We start from the raw sequence: 21,322 nt of genomic DNA, 5'->3' as shown, positions 1-21,322 counted from the left end.
CTCTCTGTTGCATCACATGGTTGTGTGACTTATCCATACTGAGTTTCATCAAGGCTGAACAGTGGACAATGCGATGTGATCATTTAGTTTCCCCTCTGCTCCTCCAGAGCCGCCATGCCAAAATATCAATTTATTTCCCATTCTCTAAAGAGTGCTGAGCTCTAATTGGAAATAGCATGTAGCGTAGTCTGTGTGCCGCACACATGGAGAGCTATCAGTCAGACTGAGATGTGAACATGATGCAATCACTCCCTCATGCCCATCCATCGCTAGAATAATTCATTTTCTATCTGACAGAGGGAAGGAAAAGAGGTGAGGATTATGTACGTGTATGTGTGTTGCAGTATGTTTAGATCCGCAAAAACACAAACATTATGTGCATCACGCTGGGGAATATGTGTATGAGAAACATCTTATTGAGAGCAAATGGAAGTAGAAAAGGTTAGCTGCAGAGGCTATTACGTAAAACATAGTGAAGCATGACATGAACACTAAACTGACAATCACAAGAGAATTTTAGTATCAGTTTTGTTAAAGAAAACATAATTAACTGATATAACAGGACAGCAATGAATAATCGCAACTTTAGAAATACCAGACCACATCAACTGCAGAGCAATAAAACTACCTACATACTGTATCTAAATACTTATTATTTTTGTAAGTTTTTAAAAGGTACCTATATAAATTTTGTCATATGTAGCCTTTGAAATCATTGAAATTAACTAATTATGATACAGATTCATTCCCATCATTGCAGGAAGGCTCGGACTGCCATCCCAAATCTGTTTTTTGATTTATCCAGATTGATTTTAGTAAGTGGGGACTGAAAAAACAAACAAAAAAAAACACATGAGATCTGATTTTTTTTTTTGCACAGCTGATCTAAGCCTCATTTGAATGTGGTTTGATGCCGGATGCTCGAGCCATTGATCAGATTTCAAAGTTTAATTTTTGTTTTCATTTGCAGCGAGGCACACAACAGCAACATCAAGTCCAGAGTCACAAAGGTGCATCAGAGTGGCTGAGCAGAATCCATGCTAATACTGTGCTGTGGACGGTCACGCTGAAATATATTGTCTGCTCCGCGACTTGACAGCGTAATTGTTTGGAAAGTGAGATGATGGATCTCCATTTCTAACGACTCCATGTTGGAAAGTCGTGTCGCTAGCATTCATAGTTACTGATGCCCACATTGTTACAACAGCAACCCATGCAGATAGGATAAAAATCCAATCTGATCACTTCCAAATAATATTAAAAAAATCTTCTTCTTGTTTCTGTCAGCTGAACTTTTCAGTCTTGCCAAAGAGGACACAAAAATTACAAGACACTGAGGATGAAGTTCAGTTTAGATTTTGCTGCTCTTTACATGATGATGTCAGGGCTACACTGTTTGGGAAATGATCTACATACAGAATCTGCCTATTAACACAAGCTGGATGATACAAGACTTCAGTTGTGTTTTAGGAGGCAGTCTCCATGTAATGGTGAAGGAATCTTTTCTGTATTTCTAAAGCTTGGAATGGGAGACATTTTTTTTTATGTAATCAATTATATTGTTTCTAAAAAAAGTTGTTTCATCACTGCAGCAGTTTATTTGCAGTTGAATAAGCCTGTATCAGCTGGAAACAACGAAAAGACAAAATTTTATAGCAAAATATCACGAGGCAGAGAACTGAGTCTTGTGGCACACCACATGTAATTAATTCTGCTAATGAAACATAATCAGCAGCATAAGTTGACTCTGATTGATGGATTAGATGTGAATTAGCTCAGGGTTGTCCTACATATAGCAGCCTCAATCTGTCAACTACCATTACATAATCAATTGTGTTGATGACTGTGGTTCAGTCAGACAGCATTAGTGCTTTCAGTCTGCATCCATCAGATGATGATCCGTAACCCTGAAAGGGTTCATATATAATATTCATATTCATTTTTCTCTTTTAACTCAAAAGCTGCCGTGTTTTTTCCTTCCTATCTCTCAGATTCACTGCTTTGATTAAATATGGTTATATTATATCATTATTAAAACACCCGGCTGACGAAGTTTACCACATTCATGTTTCAGTGAGGAATGAAATATAGTTTCTTCATGCACGTCTTTTTTGTGTTGATTAGAATAAAAACTCAACCAGTTGTCTAACAGAATTTTTGCAAGATTAACCAGGCAATTTAGATAAGCTCCAAATTTAGTTACATGAAAGAATAAAGTGCATGAGGGCTGCTGATTTTTTATCATGCATTATGCCACTACCACTAATTTCATGATAATATATTCATAGTAAAATAAGACACACACAGTAACTATTTTAAATGAGTGTAGTCTGTAAATCAGCAGGGTGTTTGTCCCACTGGAGGTCAGCTAATCTGTCTTGCACTATGAGGCTCACTCTGGACGTGAAAGTAGGCAGGAAGCATACACGCATGCACACACACACACGCACACACACACACACACACACACACACACAGATATCCAGCATATCTTCTTCACCACGTGTGGGTCCACAGGGAGTGGAAGTAGGGCGACACGCTACAGGCTCCCTGCCACCCACACCTGCTTCTATTTCAAGCTGTACAACACACACACACACACACACACACACACACACACACGTGCGCGCACACACACACACACACGCACACACACGCATGCGCGCGCACACACACACAGTGGGGAGTATACACTTTCATATAAAACGTCGGTTTGCTTAATTTTTTTCATCCTGAATGATGTTTGGTTTATTCTCAAAGAAGATTGCAAATGTATGAAAGATTAGACATTTCAAGGACAATTGAATATTATTACATAATAATAATTAAAAAAGATTTACATAACTTTAGGTTTGAGAACTTTGTGTTATTCCATTCAATGTGAGAGTATCCAAACTGTACTCAATGCGTTCTTGCTCTTTATCAGAGCTATTTTATCATGATGTTTACAGAAAATACTAAAGTGCAAGACGCCATGTTTTTGTGAGAACACATGTCCTGTGCATCATTTTATAATAATATCCACAAAATTCAACTGAACATATTTGTTGGTATCTCCTCTTGTATTTCTTATTTCAGTTCAGTGGGTTAAGCTGAATGCAGGACTTGCATTTGGGTATTTTACGCTGTTCTTAAGCAAAGGATCTGGAAACTTCTTCTACCAGAGTATAAAGTGAAACCTTCACCCTTCGAGGAAATATTGCCCGTATGAAATATGAATCTAGTCCCAGTTATCAGAGGCAAATGCTAATGCCTGTCTTTCACCCTTACATAACTGCTGTACTTTTCTCTGTCATTTCTAATCGGTTTGATTCCCTGGGTCCTTCGCTGCATGTCATCTCCTCTCTTTCTTCCTCCATTTTTGTCATTCTTTGCCAACCCTATCAAAATAAAGCTAATAAGGCCCAAAACAACAATCTAGTGTCCTCATTTTGAGTCCCCCTTTGGGAAACCTTTTTCATTAGAAAAATATTCTAATTTTATCCTTTTTTATTCTTGTGAAAACATCTGTGTCCAGCCAGCTATGGGTTCAAATGTGGCTTCTCCAGTGGTATCTCTTGGCTGATCTAATAATTCAACGGCCATCAGTTTCCACAGAGCATATTTAACATATGACACTTTGTGGGTCCTTCATCGTAAGTGGTTTACAGGAGCAGGAGTGCATACATCTTTAGTAAGGGTGGCCCCAATGGGAACTAAAGCTCATATCCTGACAGTGCTGGTGCTGATATATGCTCTACCCACCAAGCTACACAGAAAATGAAATCCCTAACCTTGGCAGCTTTAGTGCAAGGCTCTACTCATTGAGCTCCATGGGAAATTGAGTTTCTAACCCTGGCAGTAGCAGCGCTTATAGCTCGACACAAAAGGCTGCAAAACTGCAGAATTTAAGAGGAGAGATCACACTCTTGCATTTTCTTTTGACTCTGTAGAGGTCAATGAGGTCCATAAGGTTAAAAACAACAAACAAAAACAACAGTCAACCAAATGGTAAATGAAGATAAATGATGGTCATGACATTTAAAAGAAAACTCCTTGTTCCTTCAGTTAGACTGGCAGATGCACGACACAGCAACATGTAGCAAATGTTTTGAGAATTAACTCAGGTTGTGTACATTCTTTGAAATCCACATTTTTTTTATTTATTAACTATTAAAGTTCAATTCCTTTTTTTTTTTGCATAACAATGGATGTTTCCACTATAGCTAATATTCTAAGGTTAGCTTTAGTATTGGTGGTTTCAATTTGCGAAAGATTTTTGACAAAATGATAAAAACTCAAGGCCCAATTGCAAACTTCAGCTTCCGAACACATAATCTGGGTTAAGTTAATTAAGGTTATGTTTCCAGGTGAAGCTTTGCTGACTTTTATAAGAGAAGTATTTATGTAGCTACATATCAAATGACTATACAGTTTTTTTTTGTAAAGTGACATTTTTAGTCTTGCTGATGTTCTACTCTTAGTTTTGTTGGTTTGCTTTGCGAAATGTTGCATCACTCTGTTCCTGCTCTATCCTCAGTTGCTGCTTATCTCATCCAATGTCTACGACATTAAAGATTCACATCAACGTGGACTTTCTTTGAGAATTATAAGGAAACCTTATGGTTGAGAAATACTTGTCAAAACCTGTATATAGATGTTTTTCCAAAACCCTTCTGTGGCAGTTATCTTGATCACCTCCTGTTGTCCACCATCACAGGGATTTTTGAAAGGAGGAATCAAGAAGGCAGTAGAGAGGTCTCTGGGTCATTGGTAAAGTGAAAAATGATCCGCTTACATCCGTGCTAACATTGCCCCAAAAGATTGGGGGCAGATTGGACAGAGCTTTTCGCATTAGAAAGACCAGCTCGCCCACTCTAAGATATAGGGCAGGGCCACTCAGGAGATAAAGTCACCGTCAGTGTGGTAAATGCCTGCGGTAACACACAGACAGCACTTCAGCACTTCAGCACTTCCTTTAGATTATTTTCTAAGAGTCAGGGGGAAGGATGTTTCCAGTCCTATAGAGTTGTGGGACTGCCAGTAATCATTGAGCCCAGTCAGCAGGAGAAATGTTAGCAGTTGTTGTTTCTGCAAACGAGATGTGTTCAAATGTATACATGTGAAAGGCTACGTATGTCCCCTAAAACTGGGTGTTTTTAGCAAGACCTCTGGATATTTCCAGCCATGTTTATGGTGACCGAAACATGTATTTTACTGTAAGTTCTCCTAACCCTAACCAAGTAAGAAAGTTGCAACATAAGAGAGGGAAAAACACAGCAGAAACACAGGTAATACACACTGCCACTGGCACCGGATGTCCAGCAGAGTAGTTAGGAGCCAGCAGAAACCACGCACAGTGACCGACAGGGACCGACACCTAGAGTCTGTTGGTTGTAGATAGTGGGAGTAAGTGTGCGGTGGACAATGTTTCTCGAGACACAGACATGAATAAACACATTATTTATACACCCTGCCTCTGATATAATTCCCAAGGGTCCCCAAATCTCTGCATACTTTTCTCTTCCAAAGTTATACAGGAAATCATATGAGCCAACTATAACAAGGAGGGGATGAGGATTTCCATTCCCTTAAAATAACCACCTACAACCATGCCAAACAGCAGAGCCAGTTGATATGAGATATATATATATATATATATATATATATATATATATATATATATATATATATATATATATATATGTATATATATATATATATATATATATATATATATATATATATATATATATATTGTAGCTGAAAGCAGTGCTTCGAACACCCCACAATAGCAAAATTATAGCAAGGGGAAACTTTCCACCAAATGTCACACTGTAGCACTGAAATACTGTATCTCTTCACAAAACTGATGCAGTTTGGAGCATGATCAGATGTTTATCGTGAGTACCACAGTGTTTGGTGCAGTACTCTTGTATGTACTGTTTTTAGAACATTAAATGGTTAGAGTGAAAAAATTAGAAAATCTTCAGTATGTATCAAGAGTTTATCACTCAGTCAATGTGATTCAGCAGGACCAACAGGACTGTGTGGGTGTGGTTAGATCAGATTTGACTGACAGTGGCCTCACAGCAAGAGCAAACAACCCCGCAACTGTCATCTGATTTTCATGCAAATGTTGCCAATTCTTCAGTACATGACATCAACCTTTTGAAATGTCTCTCATGGGAATTAACTCCATTGCTTGTTGTGGGAAGCTGATCAAAAACGTGAGTGTTCAGGGCTTCTGGGGTCAGGATTTAGGTCAATGCAAGGGTCATCATAAATGTGGGTCCTCACAAATCCAGAAGAGCAAGCACGTCTCCATGTGTCATTTGTTGTAACTTTACCAGCATGTGCATTCTAACCCCATGTGACAACGGATAAAATACCGATACAGCAACTTACATGAAAGAATAACAAGTCAGTGATGATCTGGGTATACGCTGTGACACAATGCTAACATGCACTATTTTTATTAATAACTTTATGTTCTCTCCCTTTCTCTCTCTTCCCCTCCCCCTCTCCTCCCTGCTGCCTGAAACAACAGATCACTTGGGCATCGAGTTTATGGGTAAGGAAGCTTTTCTTGTCCTCAACCTGCATGAGTCACGACTGTTGACATCACAGGGCTTCATATTGGATCAACATTCCACTGTGTGACTGCTTACATACAGTCCATGCATTGTTCATAATGCCATCTAATCGCATTATGGCATCATTGCATTATTTGCAGTGGAGACAGCAAAGCTGTGGTGACGGCAAATGGCATCTGTATGAATGTACATTCACATATTCACAACCTCATTCTGTGCACATGCTGCACACCATTTCTCTGAAATATTAGCCACAGTCTTTATCTCTCTGTTCTCTCTACACATATGTATTTACTTTCTGCACCATCTCTAGCTTTATGCTTTCTTTCTCTCTGCCGCTCTGCCTCTCCTTCTTTCTCTCACAATTGCTTATGAAGTGTCCCTTCAGAATACCAATGTGCTGCAGTCTCCTTGGAAACAGTGAGAACGGAGAGGCAGGCAGGGTACAGTGAGGGAGTTTTTATGATGTTGGCACTGTTAGCAAATGTGCTGCTCATTAGCACTTGTGTGTATGTGTGCTCATGCATGGCACATGTTCAGAAGTGTGTTTCTGAAGTCCTTAATTATTACTTATGTGAGTTAGATGAGATTCATCCAACGATTGTGTGTTTCCCATGTACATGCCTGCGAGGCTGTGCCGGGTGGATGCCAGCGGCTCCTCCTCAGCCTTGCCAAGCTCCCCTCTCCTGTTCTTGGCTCTCCTCGCAGGCTCTGTGTTGCGTATCACAGCCGAGGAACGCTAGTTAACGACGTGGAAGCTTGTTGTTAACTAGAATCCCTCACTCTCTCAGTTGTTATAATTTTGGCACTTTCCACTGCAGCAGGTTTGAAAAGCAATGGATCGAGTGGCCTCCCCCAGTTTTGACAACCCTGCTTCTTCCTTAAAGTAAAGTTTCAGAAGAACAAGCAGAACCACGCTTCTCTTTCTGCTGCACGACCGCTGCATTTGCAGTGAAACGAACAAAAGCTTTTTTCAGGAAACTTGCTGAGACTATGCAAACTTGGCAGTGACAGATGATCTGTTCCAGGGAGCTATCTCGCAGGTTTTCCCATTTATATTCAGTGAGAGGTTTTATGCCTCGGCAACATTGTTCAGGCTGCCACATTTTCTTTGCCTAGCTAACATCCTGCCAATGTCTTCCCCAGCATTGTGTTAAGCAGTGCTCAGATAGATAAGCACCGCCCACACTCAACCCTGGTTTGTCAATGTCTGTGGCTTTGGAAGCTGTCTCTCCTGAGAAAAAAAAGGCTTACATACCAATCCACTAAATGTCTATTTTGTCTATTACAGATTTTTTGGGATATTGGTACAATTAAGTCAATACATACTGTACAAAGTGGGTTACTTAGGAAAAAAAGCTTTATTTTGGAGGCTGGATGAAGAGTGTGTCTTATAAATATTCCCCGTTCCTTCCAATTACATCATCATTTCTGTTTATTACAACTGATAACAAGTGATTATTTGGGGGAACCCTTTTCATCCATTTGATTGATTTTATTTCAGTCAAGTGCAGAACTGACCATTTATGGTCTGGTAATTTAGTTAGATCAGTGGGAAAGGCTCTGCTCTTTGAGGGAGCGCTCAAAGAATCAAAGCCACAGTGAGAATTTAAAAAAACTAAGAAAAACAAAGGCAAAGACAAACAAACCTCTGTTCTGTAAGCACAGCTTACAGACCGGCTTTCAGGTTTAACTCTGGCCCATTGTATTTGCTGTAGTTGTGCGCTCATGGTGTACTTCTGCAATGGGACCTTACCAAGTGCAGACATAACATTCATTTAAACCTGAGAGCCAAGTTGTAACAAATTATCCTTGAAAATATTGACTATATAGACACAACTCAGCTTTATTCAATTCAGACCGCTACATTAATTTGGATCCATCAGTTTGTAAGTCTATTGTAGCCCTAGACGTTGCTCAGGTTGTATTGATAATTAGCACAAAAATGAGCTGAGACCAAAGCTAGCTAGTTATAAAACATTTGCCAATCCAGTCTGCACAGGTGTCCATCTACTGAGTGTAGATACTGAGATGTGCTGTATGTGCACAGGATGTTGGATTCAAACAAAATACTCTGTCTAATTCCATGGTCGTTATTTTCCACAGACAACCCATATCCCTATGCATATTTTATGGAGATTGAGCTCCCCCCTCCAACAGAGTCAATTCCTGAGGTTAAAATTAGACGAGAAGTGTCTGAAGGTTGAGCTCTCTCCACCCTGGACACCACCCACCCGAGGTTTAATGAAACAGAGAATATATTCAAGAACTCTTGGATCCTGTCTGCCTCTTTATACATGTTTTATGTTGCTTGGCAAAAAGGGGAGACTTTTTCACTGTATCTAGTCAGTCACTCACTCATGTGAGCATCAATATTTCCTTTCCATCAGAGATCACTGAGCTCTGACTGGAAAATGTTCCTCCTGGTTGTAAATCAATGTTAGAGCAAAGTGTTACAGGCAGCTATTTGGGGGGTGGGTGGGGTGGATTTTAAGTCATGTTGATTTTCAATTTCCATCCAGAGGGTTTAAGGTGCATTTTATGCTGGAAGAAAAGAAGTGAAGAAGAACTAGCCAGACACGTTTAGATGTATCTTGACAGCATCGATAGGAGTTAGTTACATTCATGTCATTGAGTTGTCTTTTACGTGTGGAGAGCAGGTAGGAAAAGTTTTCCTTTCACTGTGCTCGACTTTGACAACTGAAATGCATCGTGACTGCATAATATTGGGCCTCTGCTGCTCAATGTCAAAGTAGAGAAAGGAGATGAGTAACAGCAGAGAAGACAGACACATAGGCAGACGTAATGCAGAGTGGGAGTCAGCAATCACTCTGGTGTCATGCGAGAGATTGCTTCTCAATCAAACAGCATTTCTGTTTAGTTTTAGTTTTGTTTGTGTTTTTTTTTATTTTCAGAGATTTGAAATTCCTGGAGATGCAGTTTTGTTCTTAAAATGGATTTGCATAACAGCATAATCATAAACACACAGGTGTAGAATAAATGGTTCACTGGTCAAGTTTAGAAAAAACAATTTTTAAGGATTAACTTTCATATTAGTCATATTGTTTTGATAAAATCAGAGTGATGAAGTTAACTTTACAAGCCACAGCAAGGACTGCAGATTTTAAAAAATCGCCACAGCACCACTGTCACCAGAGAATTGTCCCCCTTTTCAAGTATTTATTGTCTAAAAAGTCAAGTTGCATTATTTATAAAGCACATCCATCACAAACTTCAATGGCAAGATGAAAGATTGCATGTAAGGACAGGTAACACATTAAGAGAACACAAACTGGGAAATAAAAGGGTAAATCTGCTTGTCCAAAAACAAAAAAACAAATGTGGAAACTTTCATTGTCAGCGTAGTCCTAATTTGTGTTGTCACGATAACTTCTTTACAATACCTTGAAAAGTATTGATATTCAATATCATTTTCAGTACCACAGGGAACATTTGAGAACACATTGAGGGTATAAAATTTCTGATGAAATAAAAAAAATAAATATAACAAGGCATGCGTACTAAACTCTGCTGTCTAAGTGTAGCTTTGGGAATTACAGATGGTTGTTGTGCCAACAAAAGGACAACACTCTTATCAACAGCTAACAGGACCATCTTGTTACTTCAGTGATGTTAAAATGGAAGCTGTCACCAACCAATCAAAATCATTTAAAGAGTGGAGTATGTCAGCTTGCTTTGCTGAACTTGGTGTATTATTATCTTTTGTTAGCACCGGTCTGTGGCATTGCTTGTATAAGGTCATGCTTGTATCCTCTACCTTTCTATGTTCCATGCCTCAAATGTGAAGTATTTAAAGCGATCCTGCTTTTTTCTTTGGCAAACAAAACCAGCTGGAACAGGTACGTTGACCCCATGGAAATTGGGTCAGTTGAAACTGAAAAGGGGTATTGAAACTGTTTCAAATATTCAGAATCAATATGTATTGAAAAATGTATGTTTTTGACAACACTAGACCTAATAGTAGGAAGGGAGTGGTCGTACAGTCCAGTGGCTATTACAATAAAGTCTTGACCCCTTTGCGTTTCAGCCTAGACATCAGAAAAGGCAAAAGCTTTAGTTCAGATTACCTCAGATGTCCAGAAACCTGCAGGAGATTCAAGGGGTTAAACAATCCCACAAGTCAGCACAAGGGCAATATAGTCTTGCGAGCAGCGGCACTGTGACAGTCTAATACCAACATAAAGTGAATTTCAATAGTCTCAAAAGGAAATGTGTGCATAACCTCTTCCAGACCACAGGCAAGAGACAATATGTAAGAAGAATAAAAGAAAGAAAGATAAAAAAAGGAATATAATTACCAGCTGAAACAGTAGCCCCAGTCACCTAAATATATTCAGTATGTAAATGGGGGAATAAAGCCATCCAAGTAATAGAGGAAAAGGACCGTGACCAGCAAAGAGCGCATGCTTACTCTAGCACGGCAGGCCTGCATAAATAAAGGTTTTATCCTCCATCAGCAGTCTGTGCGGCACATGAAAAGTGTAATGCTGAGGGCGTTGAGGTTGGAGAATCCCATTCCCCTCTGTCTGCATCCTCTGATCTCACCTCACACTTGTTATGTCATTCCTCTCATTCATTTATCCCTGTCAGTCTCAGCTACTCTTGGTACGGACAGGGAGATATGATGTACAGAGCAAAGCTGCTATTGGACCACACATCCACACTGGTTCACTCTGAGAACAGTCCAGTTTGATCATGAGATCTGCGGTTTTTTGTACATTTTACTAAAAACTTTTCTCCATGACGACCAAATCACTTAAAGTATATGGCGATGTACAGCCTTCACATGCCGCTCACACAGGATATGTACAAGTGCAAAAACACAGCAGTGAACCAGAAAAAAAAACAGAAAGGTTACAATGCCAAGAACAGACAAGTAAACAAATGCATACTGTGGCACAATCATCCAGTTTTTATGTGAATGCAGTTGAAGTGTACGCTTCATCTCGTCCACTTTTTTTCTCTCTGCTCTGCCTGTGTGTGTGAAGCTCAGCCCCACTCTCAGTCGAACAAGCTCTTTATACATCCACATCAGACAGAAAACAAAGAGATGGAGATAGCAATGTATTGTTGTCACTATGTTTTTATAGAGTCCTGACCTTGCACCCTGTAATCTGTTATTGGCTGGGGGCTACACACCACTTACCAAAGGTTGATGTCCAGAAATGTCCCAAACACAGGGAATACTAAGAAAATAAGAAAATGCAGAGGGCAGGGTCTCTGAAGATACAGACCCCGCCACACATACAATTGATTCAATATTTTTTTTATTTTCTTTTTTAAACACACATATTAATATACATATAAGCTTATGAAAATGAACTTTACAACTTATTTATTACTCATTTGCTATTCTCTGGGTTTCATTTTCGAGTTGCAATGAGCTGTGTCATCAGCTGATGAAATCTGATCTGTCTGGAGGCTGCAGATCTGAACAGAACTTGAGACCTTATTGATCTGAAATAACATTATGCATTCCTTTGATTAAGGATCTTACCATCAGTGGCGTGTATGCTACTGTGATTGTTTGTGTAGCAGTCAGCCAGCACTGACCTTACAAGTCCTTTACCATCATTCATCCAAATTCTGCCACTGTGTCAACCTTGAACCGATTCCAGTGTTCTGCCACTAAACATTAAATTTGACTGCCCTCAACTGGAGGCAACTGTTTAATTCATAATTGTACAAATGCAACACAATTTAATAAACCTTAACCTAATATCTGGAACAGACCTTGACGGCGTCAGTGTCTGCCAGCAGTCTGACTCGTCCATATGTCCAAAACATTCGATAAAAATCCTTGAATTACTCACAAACCTGTCACTGCCTGCAATTTAAATAACGGCAAGATAGCACAAATCCTAATATTTCCTTATGGAATATGATATTTGAGAATATGAGAATTTTGGTATGAACACTGATACATACAAGTCTGATAATGATGGAAACTGTTGTGCTGGAGCACTGCCAAGTACATGTTGTGTCCTCTGTTTCTGTTTATATGTCATGAGCTCCCACCATGTAGACTTAAGCCCTCTCACCAGGGCTCAGAGTCAGCGTGCCTCAGAGACTCGCTGTCAAAATGCCACCTCAGCCTGTCGCCAGACTTTAGTCACCTCTGTTTATGTCTGTGTGTTGGTATCTGTGTCTGTACTGTCACCAACTATTTGACTGTATTGTAAGTGTTTTCAAGTGTTTCTTGGTCTCCATATTTAGAGTAAATTGCTATACATCCTCCTTCCAAAACAGAAGACATTGGGAAAATTAGATAGTAGTTTAAAGGGTAAGATCACCCAAAATATATTTTTTCAGTTGCATCTTGTCAGAGTTTAGGGTTTTATTCTGGAAGATTTTGAGATATCTGTCTCAGAGACGTGACCTTGCGAGGCAGCTGGATTTGCAAGATCATGACATCCTGTGATCTCACGTATCCATCTTACCAGGCTTCAAGCTTTGTGCTTCCCAGATTATTGTGTGTAACCAGTAGGCAAGTACTGTATGTTTATCAGAGCTCCACTGTCATTCAATACAGTTACTGTCAATCTCCAGTAAAATGTAAAGGAAACGGCCATGACTCAGATTCAAAGCTTATCCTACGTAACTGAATAAATCGAAAAATATCTGCAATGTTTTGTTGAACTGACACATTGACATAGTTGGGCATGTGGATAAATGCAGCTCTCTTGTCAGAAATAGAGATTTATTTGCTTTCTTCTTATCAGTGATATATGGATTAGAGACATTAAAGGATAGGCTTGTGCTCTGTATCTATAAGCACTTTAGCAGGTCAGGGTTTAGGAATCATATCAAGCGAAACAAGTCATAAATAGCATACTAAAAGCAATACAGGTTAAAGGCCTTAATCTTTGTTGTATATAAGGCAAGGGTATTTCACCACTTACTCCATCACTTATTGATTTCTCTCTTTCCAGCCAGTTCACCTGTATGGAAACATGGCTGCTGCAAACACACTCTGAAAGTATATGATTTCGTACATACCTAAAGGTTACAGTAGCACCTCCACAGCGTTGCCGCTGCCAGCTTTAGTGTAAAATATTAATCATATTTGCTATAATGTTGCTGTAAATAAACAACCAGCCAGGCTGCAGGGCAGAACACTGAGGTTTGAAGCGGAAATAAATAGAAGATGTGACCTCGCGACCCCACAGATGGAACACGAACATGCTTTCCCTCTCTCGAGCCATATGATTTATTCACATCATGAGTGTGTCTGTGCATACAAGAGGTGTGTCCAAACAAGGACGTGGGAGGGTTGCAGGGAAGTTGAAGTATTTATCGACCTTGGCCACATATTTATGATTGGCCTCACTCCAAGCATGCTGCATACAGAACATCTTAGTCTGACTATATGTCAACTTTTCCCCGAAAATTCTAGTGTTGTAAACTTCTGTTTTTGTTTGTGTGTAGGTAAGGTCACACATATATTTGTGTGTCTTCATACAATCTGACTCAGATTATCAGTGGAGGAAGATGGAGTCATCCGAAGTTCAAATTTCAGTTTTTACCCCAGTCTTCCATCTAAATCCCCAGCATTATCTGGTTTCCATCACCTTTTGTTCACAATGTCAAAGCAGCAACTTTTGAACCTGAGCCAACCATAAAAACAATGTTATGGGGTGTGTTTTTTGTCCATTTGTTCGTTTGTTTTCCCCTTCTCCAGCGCAAATGAAAGTTCTTAAGGACTTAAAAATGTTGATAAAAAACACATCTACTCTACTCCTCCGACCTTTTCTTCCATCACTGCCCTCCTTACACTCGAGCACCACTCATACAAATGTGCCCAATTTATTAATAATTCATAATAAGTCATTGTTTGTAAGTGCCATCTAGAAGCATAAGCATCCCTAATGGCAGGATGCACCATTTATCAGTGTCTTCCAAAACTACTATAAATCACTGAAGCCATTTAGGATATGACACACTATTAAGGTTTGTGGCTTGGCTATACCTACGAGGAAAAAAATGTAGGTGGTTAAAAAGAAATGAACCTTGAGTGTAGCTTGCAAACAGAAAGCAAATGGCAGAGTCCTGTGTCAAAAGGTCTTGAGGATATAGCATAAATCCGTTTGCTGAAACAACTGATGCTGCCGTTTTTCTTTAGACGACAGGCTCCTCTGATACACCGAGTCATTATCAGCACTGATACTGTTATCAGACACATAGGTTGTCAGTCAGACATGACAAATCCACACAGACCAGTTTCTTTATCACTATCAAGTTGAAATGTTTTATTAAATTACAAAAAGCCACATTTCCTCATAAGGAGAACTCAATTTTATACATTTACTACTTTTAACTTGATTTTCTATAACTGGCTTTTTCCAGAGCTTTCAACTGCTTGTCACGGTTTTCATCAGTGGATGTTGTCTGATCAATTGTCATGGTACTCGCGTGACCTAAGTACTGTTGAACTTCAGACACATGATAACATGGTGATAGAAAAAACTCTGATGAAGACTGAGAGATGTTAAGATTAAAGATTATTCTAACTACTACTTCTGTGCACCAAATAGGAACATGATGCTAAACAGATGTATATGGTGGCCTGTGGAGAGGGCTCACTAAGTCTGAGAAATAAACCCTGGTGGGTTCGGGGTAATCTCGGCTTGAGCTTGGAGTCTTAGAAAAAACTGGGGGGTGTACAAGTTTGAAACACGCAGGCATTTATCAGCTAGGAAGTGTCTAATGAAAAATCCTCATAGTTGCATTATGGGAAATGTTTTGGGGCTTGACACATTCCAGACTAATTTAAAATGTAAGATATCTCTGCCTCTTCCGCTTCAGTTTTGACCATTATGTCTTTATTCTGACTCCAATTTTATGAGTATTTCTTAAGGAGTGTTTCTCAGTGAGGTATCTATTTCTTGAGTTAATAAAGGAAAGCGCCAAATACCGTATACTGTAAGAAGAGTTATATGTAAACACCCCTTAATTTTAGCTTCATCTGGAATTTGTTAAATCAAAAAAGGGTAAAATGATGCAGATATATCAGATCAGTACTTAGGATCAGGAAATACCCACAAATCAAACTAAATAAATATGCATCAGAGGGATCACTGCTTCTCGATGTAATCCTGCTTCCCTCACATTCATCCTCATTTCTCTTTTATATTTCCCCAATCCTCACTCTCTGTCTTTCTCACCCTCCCTGTCTCTCTGCTTTCCCTGCAACCGACCTCAGTGTGGTCCCGTAGGACATCCCCCAGCTCCCTCTAATGATATAATTATAGCCAATGAGCCAATGTGATGACTCAGGCTGATTAACGGCATCAAAACAACGCTGACCCAAAACATAACTCAGACATAGAAGGAGGGAGAGAAAAACAGCCACACAAGAGAGAAAAAAGATGCCCTTACAATGCACTAATAGTGTCTGTGGCATCAGTTATTTCAGGGATTATGTATGACATACTGCATGTATGATAGGTTATGCAATATCTGTGTGGGCATCAGTAGCTTAAAGGCTACAGCGGTAAGCTTGTGCTGAGAGATCCCTGGTTTGAATTCCCAGACAGGCTTGTAAATCTTGATGTGCTCGTGAATTAGTAACACTCTCCTTCATTGCCTGCTGTAAGGATGCCCTTGAGCAAGACGCAGTGGCTGCAGTTGTGTTGCTCTGTACCTGAGGAGGCTGTGGTTGTATTCTCCAGCTTCTAGCAGTGATTTTCTGATCTTATGCACTGAGGATGCAGCTGTAAAGAACTTTATCTTTTTTGTACTAAAGTGGCCATTCAAACCCATCCGCAGTAAAAATTTGTCTCAATCACCTCGATGTAAAACCCCAACACCTTGTGTCATCTCTGTGCTTTTCCAAGGTCTGAGCCTTGCTAAATAAAACCTGATTGATCGCCTATTAATGTATCTGAAGGCAACTATGATTTACTTGTTCGTAGCAAACAAGACAGCTTCCATTTTTCTCCACTAATGGCGTCCATCCATGCCATAACTCTTCTTGTCTCCATATATTCAAGCTCCATTACATGTGGCATCCATTTCAAAAGCAGTCTGCGTCTATTGGACCATTACTCGATGTGGTAGAGCTGATAAAATGAGCTGAAGGGCTGTGTGGTAACTAAGAATAGCAGGTGTTACTGGAGAATTGTAAATGGTTGTCGGTGTATTGCAAATGAGTTTCGAGTTGTTATTTTATTTCAGTTTTATTCTGAACAAAAGTAATTACACTTATACAGGAATGAATCTGCAAGGCAGATACAAGAAAGCCCCAGAGAGCTGTTGCACCGCAACTGGTTGTTTGATGATTTGAAATGGCTGTTTGGGTGCTGTAAACAACGATATTAGAAATTAAAAGTGGATAACTACAAACCTCAAAACCATGTTTAATTCTGTGTTATGGGAAGATTACTGCATCATATTAATTTAGTATTAATTCTGGCTCTGTGAGTATTGACTGTGGGATCTCGGCAGATATACAAATATTCACACACACTCGCAGATTCACAGAATCCCACTTCTTTTTCCTTCTTCTATGTCTCTAATACAACCACACTGATAGATATGAAAGTGATCTATGGCTTTGTTCCAAAAAAGTGTGTTGTTTGGATATTAATGTGGCGCCTTTCTCTGTTTTTGTTTCCCTACAGAGAGCAAAGAGGTGTACAAGAGACAGGTGCTGTCAATCACTTCCATCGCCATGGCAATCAGCCTCCTGGGAACCCTGTGTATGGCCCTCTACTGCCGCAACAAGTGAGAAGATAAACACACAAATCATACTTATTGATATACATCAGAACCCCGGTACATATGTCAGTTTATGTAAAGTAACAGTTTACCTTGTACTGATCTACAGGACATAGTTGAACCATATTTCCACTTTCATACAATCAACAGTAGTTGGCTATCATTCTTTACATTATGCTCAACAAGCGAATGGGAAAGGGGAATGCGCTACATTATAATCAATTAGACAATCAGCCGGTTTTAAAAAAACGGGTCTTTTGGCAGCTTATTATGACCCATAATTAGGTTTATTGTGAGGTGACAACCTCTAGTGGTCATAGGAATTATGACAGGAGCAAAAGAGAAGTGACGTAGTGCATATGGAGGAGGTGGGGTGGGTAGATGGTTCAAACACACCCAGACTTTCAACCAGGAGACTGCTTGTTTTAAAATGATGTAACATACTTTACCTACGTAAGGTAAGTAACATGACCTGAGTTAGCATATTCATTTTTTTACAGAACCATGATCTTTTCCTAATCCGAACCAAACTGCGATCATTGCATAACCTCAACTATGTTATGACAAAGGTCCGGATCACCTGCCGCTGGTTCTCCCCACTGGTCTCATGTATGTCGTTTTGGGAGTCATTGGCAATGGACCAATGTTCGGTCAGTTAGTTATCGAGATGTGTTGGTTTTAAACAAACCCCCAACAAACACAGTTTTCATCCAGAGGTCTTACTGTAGCTATGTGCACACACTGTGTAAATGCACCTTTAAGTTATCAAATAGAAAGCTATTCTATTTACAATAAAATTATAAAGCCACATAAATAAACATAGTGAACAAGAAACTTCTCAGAATATTCCCCTGTAGCACTGCCCTTCATGGATAGCCTTAGGGCTGAGATCAGGTCATGGTTACTTGTCACAGACTAGTTCGGGTTAGGGCTAAGGTTGTATCTATTATGCAAATAGACTTTGACTGCAAGCGAGTTCAAGGACTGTAATCGGGCATTTTCTCCCAACTCTTAGATTGGTTCCATTTTTTCCAGTCATGCGTAGATGTTGCATATGTAATTTCTCATGAATATATTGACAGGTAAATTAGCTGCAGTGACATGTAATTTCATCCCAACGATCATTTTCTTGCTTTCATTTGAACTGAAAGTTGCTCCAATGACTTTCAAACTTCCAAACTTGGTTTGACGATCAAATTTTTGGCAAAATTTGAGTCCTTAAGTAAGCAAAATGTTTCAGTATTTGGTTATAAGCCCAGTTGGGTGTGGGCAGATAAAATGCCCAAGGAGACATTTTGTTCATTTAGAGAAGGCCGGTTGAACATGTTGAGGCATCAAACATCTTGAACGAAATCCCAGACTGGGCATTTGCAACAATTTGTAAATCTCATTACGTGCACACACATATTCATAGCCCATTATAACTCAAAGGTCATCTAGCTCCTGCACTGTCTCGCTGCCTATATGCATATAACTGCAGTGCATGCTGTCTGTGTGCACATTAATTGGCAAATGAATGGCCAACCTTCCATTTCTTGCTGTGAGAACTACTTTGCCTGGAGATATTCTATATTCTCAAGAGGATGGGTCAAACATCCGGTATGTAACGTCAGTCTGTCATTCAGGGTACATGGACCGTGGAGGTGGCTGTGATTGATGCCGCTGTAATTCCATAGGCTTCCATCTGTAATATAATGATGTGAGTGAGTGAACAGCCTGACAACAAGATAATCGGATCAAGGCATGATGGACAAGTGCTTTCAGTGAATCCGTAATCGAGTCAGGGAACTAACTTGTTCAATGGGACGGATGCATACAGATCAGGAGGAAGTCTTCATCCAAACCTGAGTTATCTAAATAAAGATAAAGTCAAAGGTCTTCTTACACTGAGGAAAAAAAGAGCCAGATTAAAATACATCTAAATGAAAGACGATTGATTCTTCAAGTCATGCTGTCGTCATTGCTCTTTAAAGGGCGACCTTAAGCGCAGTGTGTTTAGAGAGCAAAGGATTTTCTCATTTTTGTCTCTCTGCTCTCTAAGGTTAAAGTGCTGAATTTAAGTGTGTTTACGGGTGTTTACATCCATGTTTGGTGGCTCATCAAGTCTCAAAATTCTAGGTCAGAGCAGCAAGACAATGATCCAAAACAAGGAAACCAAAGAGGTCTAGGGCCAAGCAGCTGAATGTTTTTGACTGTCCAAGTCATTTCATCTCAACCTATATGAAGGAAAACAACTGTAGTACGGACCTGACAGAGCATCACCATCACTCCCAGCATGTCAAATACAGCAGCCTGGTCAGTGGCACTATGCTTCTAAGTTTGACGCCGTAGGTACTCCTCAACTGTCACTTCTTGCTGGACGGATGGACGGACGGATCACACACTGGACTTTCCCTCCAAAGACTGGGGTTAACATCCAGTAACATACATAAATGTTGGGGAAGATGTGAATGACATACGTCACTTACGTAACATAATGTGGGCTACGTGACTTCCGTATCTTCCATAACTTCCATTAGTTATGAGAGTGAACTTAGTTATTTTAACCCAAACATAATCTTTTCCTAATCCTAACCAAGTAGTTTTGTAAAAACCCAACCAAACCGCTACAAGTCAGGAGTGAGAACGTGTTGGTTCAAAAATTTAACAGAAGTTAAATCTTTTGTTAAACTGTCTAATTAGACTCTGTCTTCTAAAATGGTTACAGTTCTGTTACAGTTCATCTGATATGGGTGTAAACACTTTAACCTGAAGATCATCCCTTTAACCTCATAGTCACTGTTTAACATGGAGTCCAATATCATGCTAATCATAGTACAGGGACAATAAGTGGTAAAAGAGCCATTTTCCAAATAAAGACTACAATCTACTATATTCCATGTAATTATTACGCTCAGCATCACTCCATGTAATTATTAACACGTTTGTCTACTAATTAGTAGCATTATAACCAATTCTGCTTTAATTTCACACATTAAAAAGGTTGTGTCGATGCATTAACACAGAGATCAGTTATGTGAAAACTATCACCCCCTAAAATTCATAAATAATTGCCGCTTTCTCATAATTAGTTGTTTGGATTTTCAGCTCATGCAAGTCCAACCAACTGGAGTGTGGGTGGAAGTTTCCTCACCACTTTGATGATAAGAGAAAAGATGCTGAAGATGAGAGGACTATTCAATGATCTTCGTTTCAGCCGGTCACTGAACCAGAATGTCAGTATTTAATGATTAAGGAAAACCTCAAAGTGCATCCGCTGCCAACTTTTTAAACTATAAATGATGGACAAAGTGAAGGAGGCCGTCCACCCCAACACTTGGAGAAGATCAGGGAACAATCATGGTTGCAATTCATATAAACATGAATGCTAGTTGAGCTTGCTACACACCCGTGCACTGTCCCAACTTCCACAGCCTAACACTTCACATGAAGAAATAAAGATTTGACACTGAGGACCTGTGTCGTATTTCTCACTCCCTCATTTCCTTTCTCTTCACCACCATCTAATAAAAGCATATAATTGTCACTAACAGTATAATAAGTAGCATAATTAAACACACAGTATGTCATTGCTGCTGCGAGGGGTATCTGAATCAAAACAAACATGACAATCTCTGACGTGACTCAGGCAGTAATGTTCACAGAGGAGGTAATGTTTGACTTAATGTTCTGTCCTCCCTCACTCTCTGACTCTCTCTCAGAAATGATGGCAACAGTCGACAAAATGAAACGCATCGTTACCTTGAACAAAGTTACAGATTTCTCTGGGTGTGAACATTTGGGATGATGTAAACACAAAACTCAACAACATAACAAGTCGTTGTGTAGTTGTTTTAATGTGGAAATGCTACATATTATATATTCATCTCCAATTGGAATGACTAAGCTTTTTCTGCCAATTACAAATTGGTAGACCCACTTTAAATTAAAAAACAGGTTTAACTAATCAAATGGAGTCACAGGTTGATTGCATTAACTTGGTGATGTTGAGGCTACCTGACATTATT

The 21,322-nt window shown here is 39.5% G+C and overlaps 1 protein-coding gene across 1 annotated transcript in view; it reads left to right on the top strand.

Moving 5' to 3' along the window:
- nrg3a (neuregulin 3a) overlaps positions 1 to 21,322 on the top strand; it is a 343,671-nt gene that overhangs the window by 302,106 nt on the left and 20,243 nt on the right. The window contains exons 5-6 of the mRNA XM_073481462.1: positions 6,530 to 6,553; positions 17,219 to 17,321. Coding sequence (XP_073337563.1) covers positions 6,530 to 6,553; positions 17,219 to 17,321 — 127 coding nt within the window. The remainder of the gene's footprint in view (positions 1 to 6,529; positions 6,554 to 17,218; positions 17,322 to 21,322) is intronic.

The sequence above is a fragment of the Pagrus major genome, chromosome 15 (assembly GCF_040436345.1).
Source record: "Pagrus major chromosome 15, Pma_NU_1.0".
In the NCBI taxonomy this organism is placed as follows: domain Eukaryota; kingdom Metazoa; phylum Chordata; class Actinopteri; order Spariformes; family Sparidae; genus Pagrus; species Pagrus major.
Note: the sequence above shows the minus strand (reverse complement) of the source record. Positions and strands in the feature narration are given on the sequence as shown.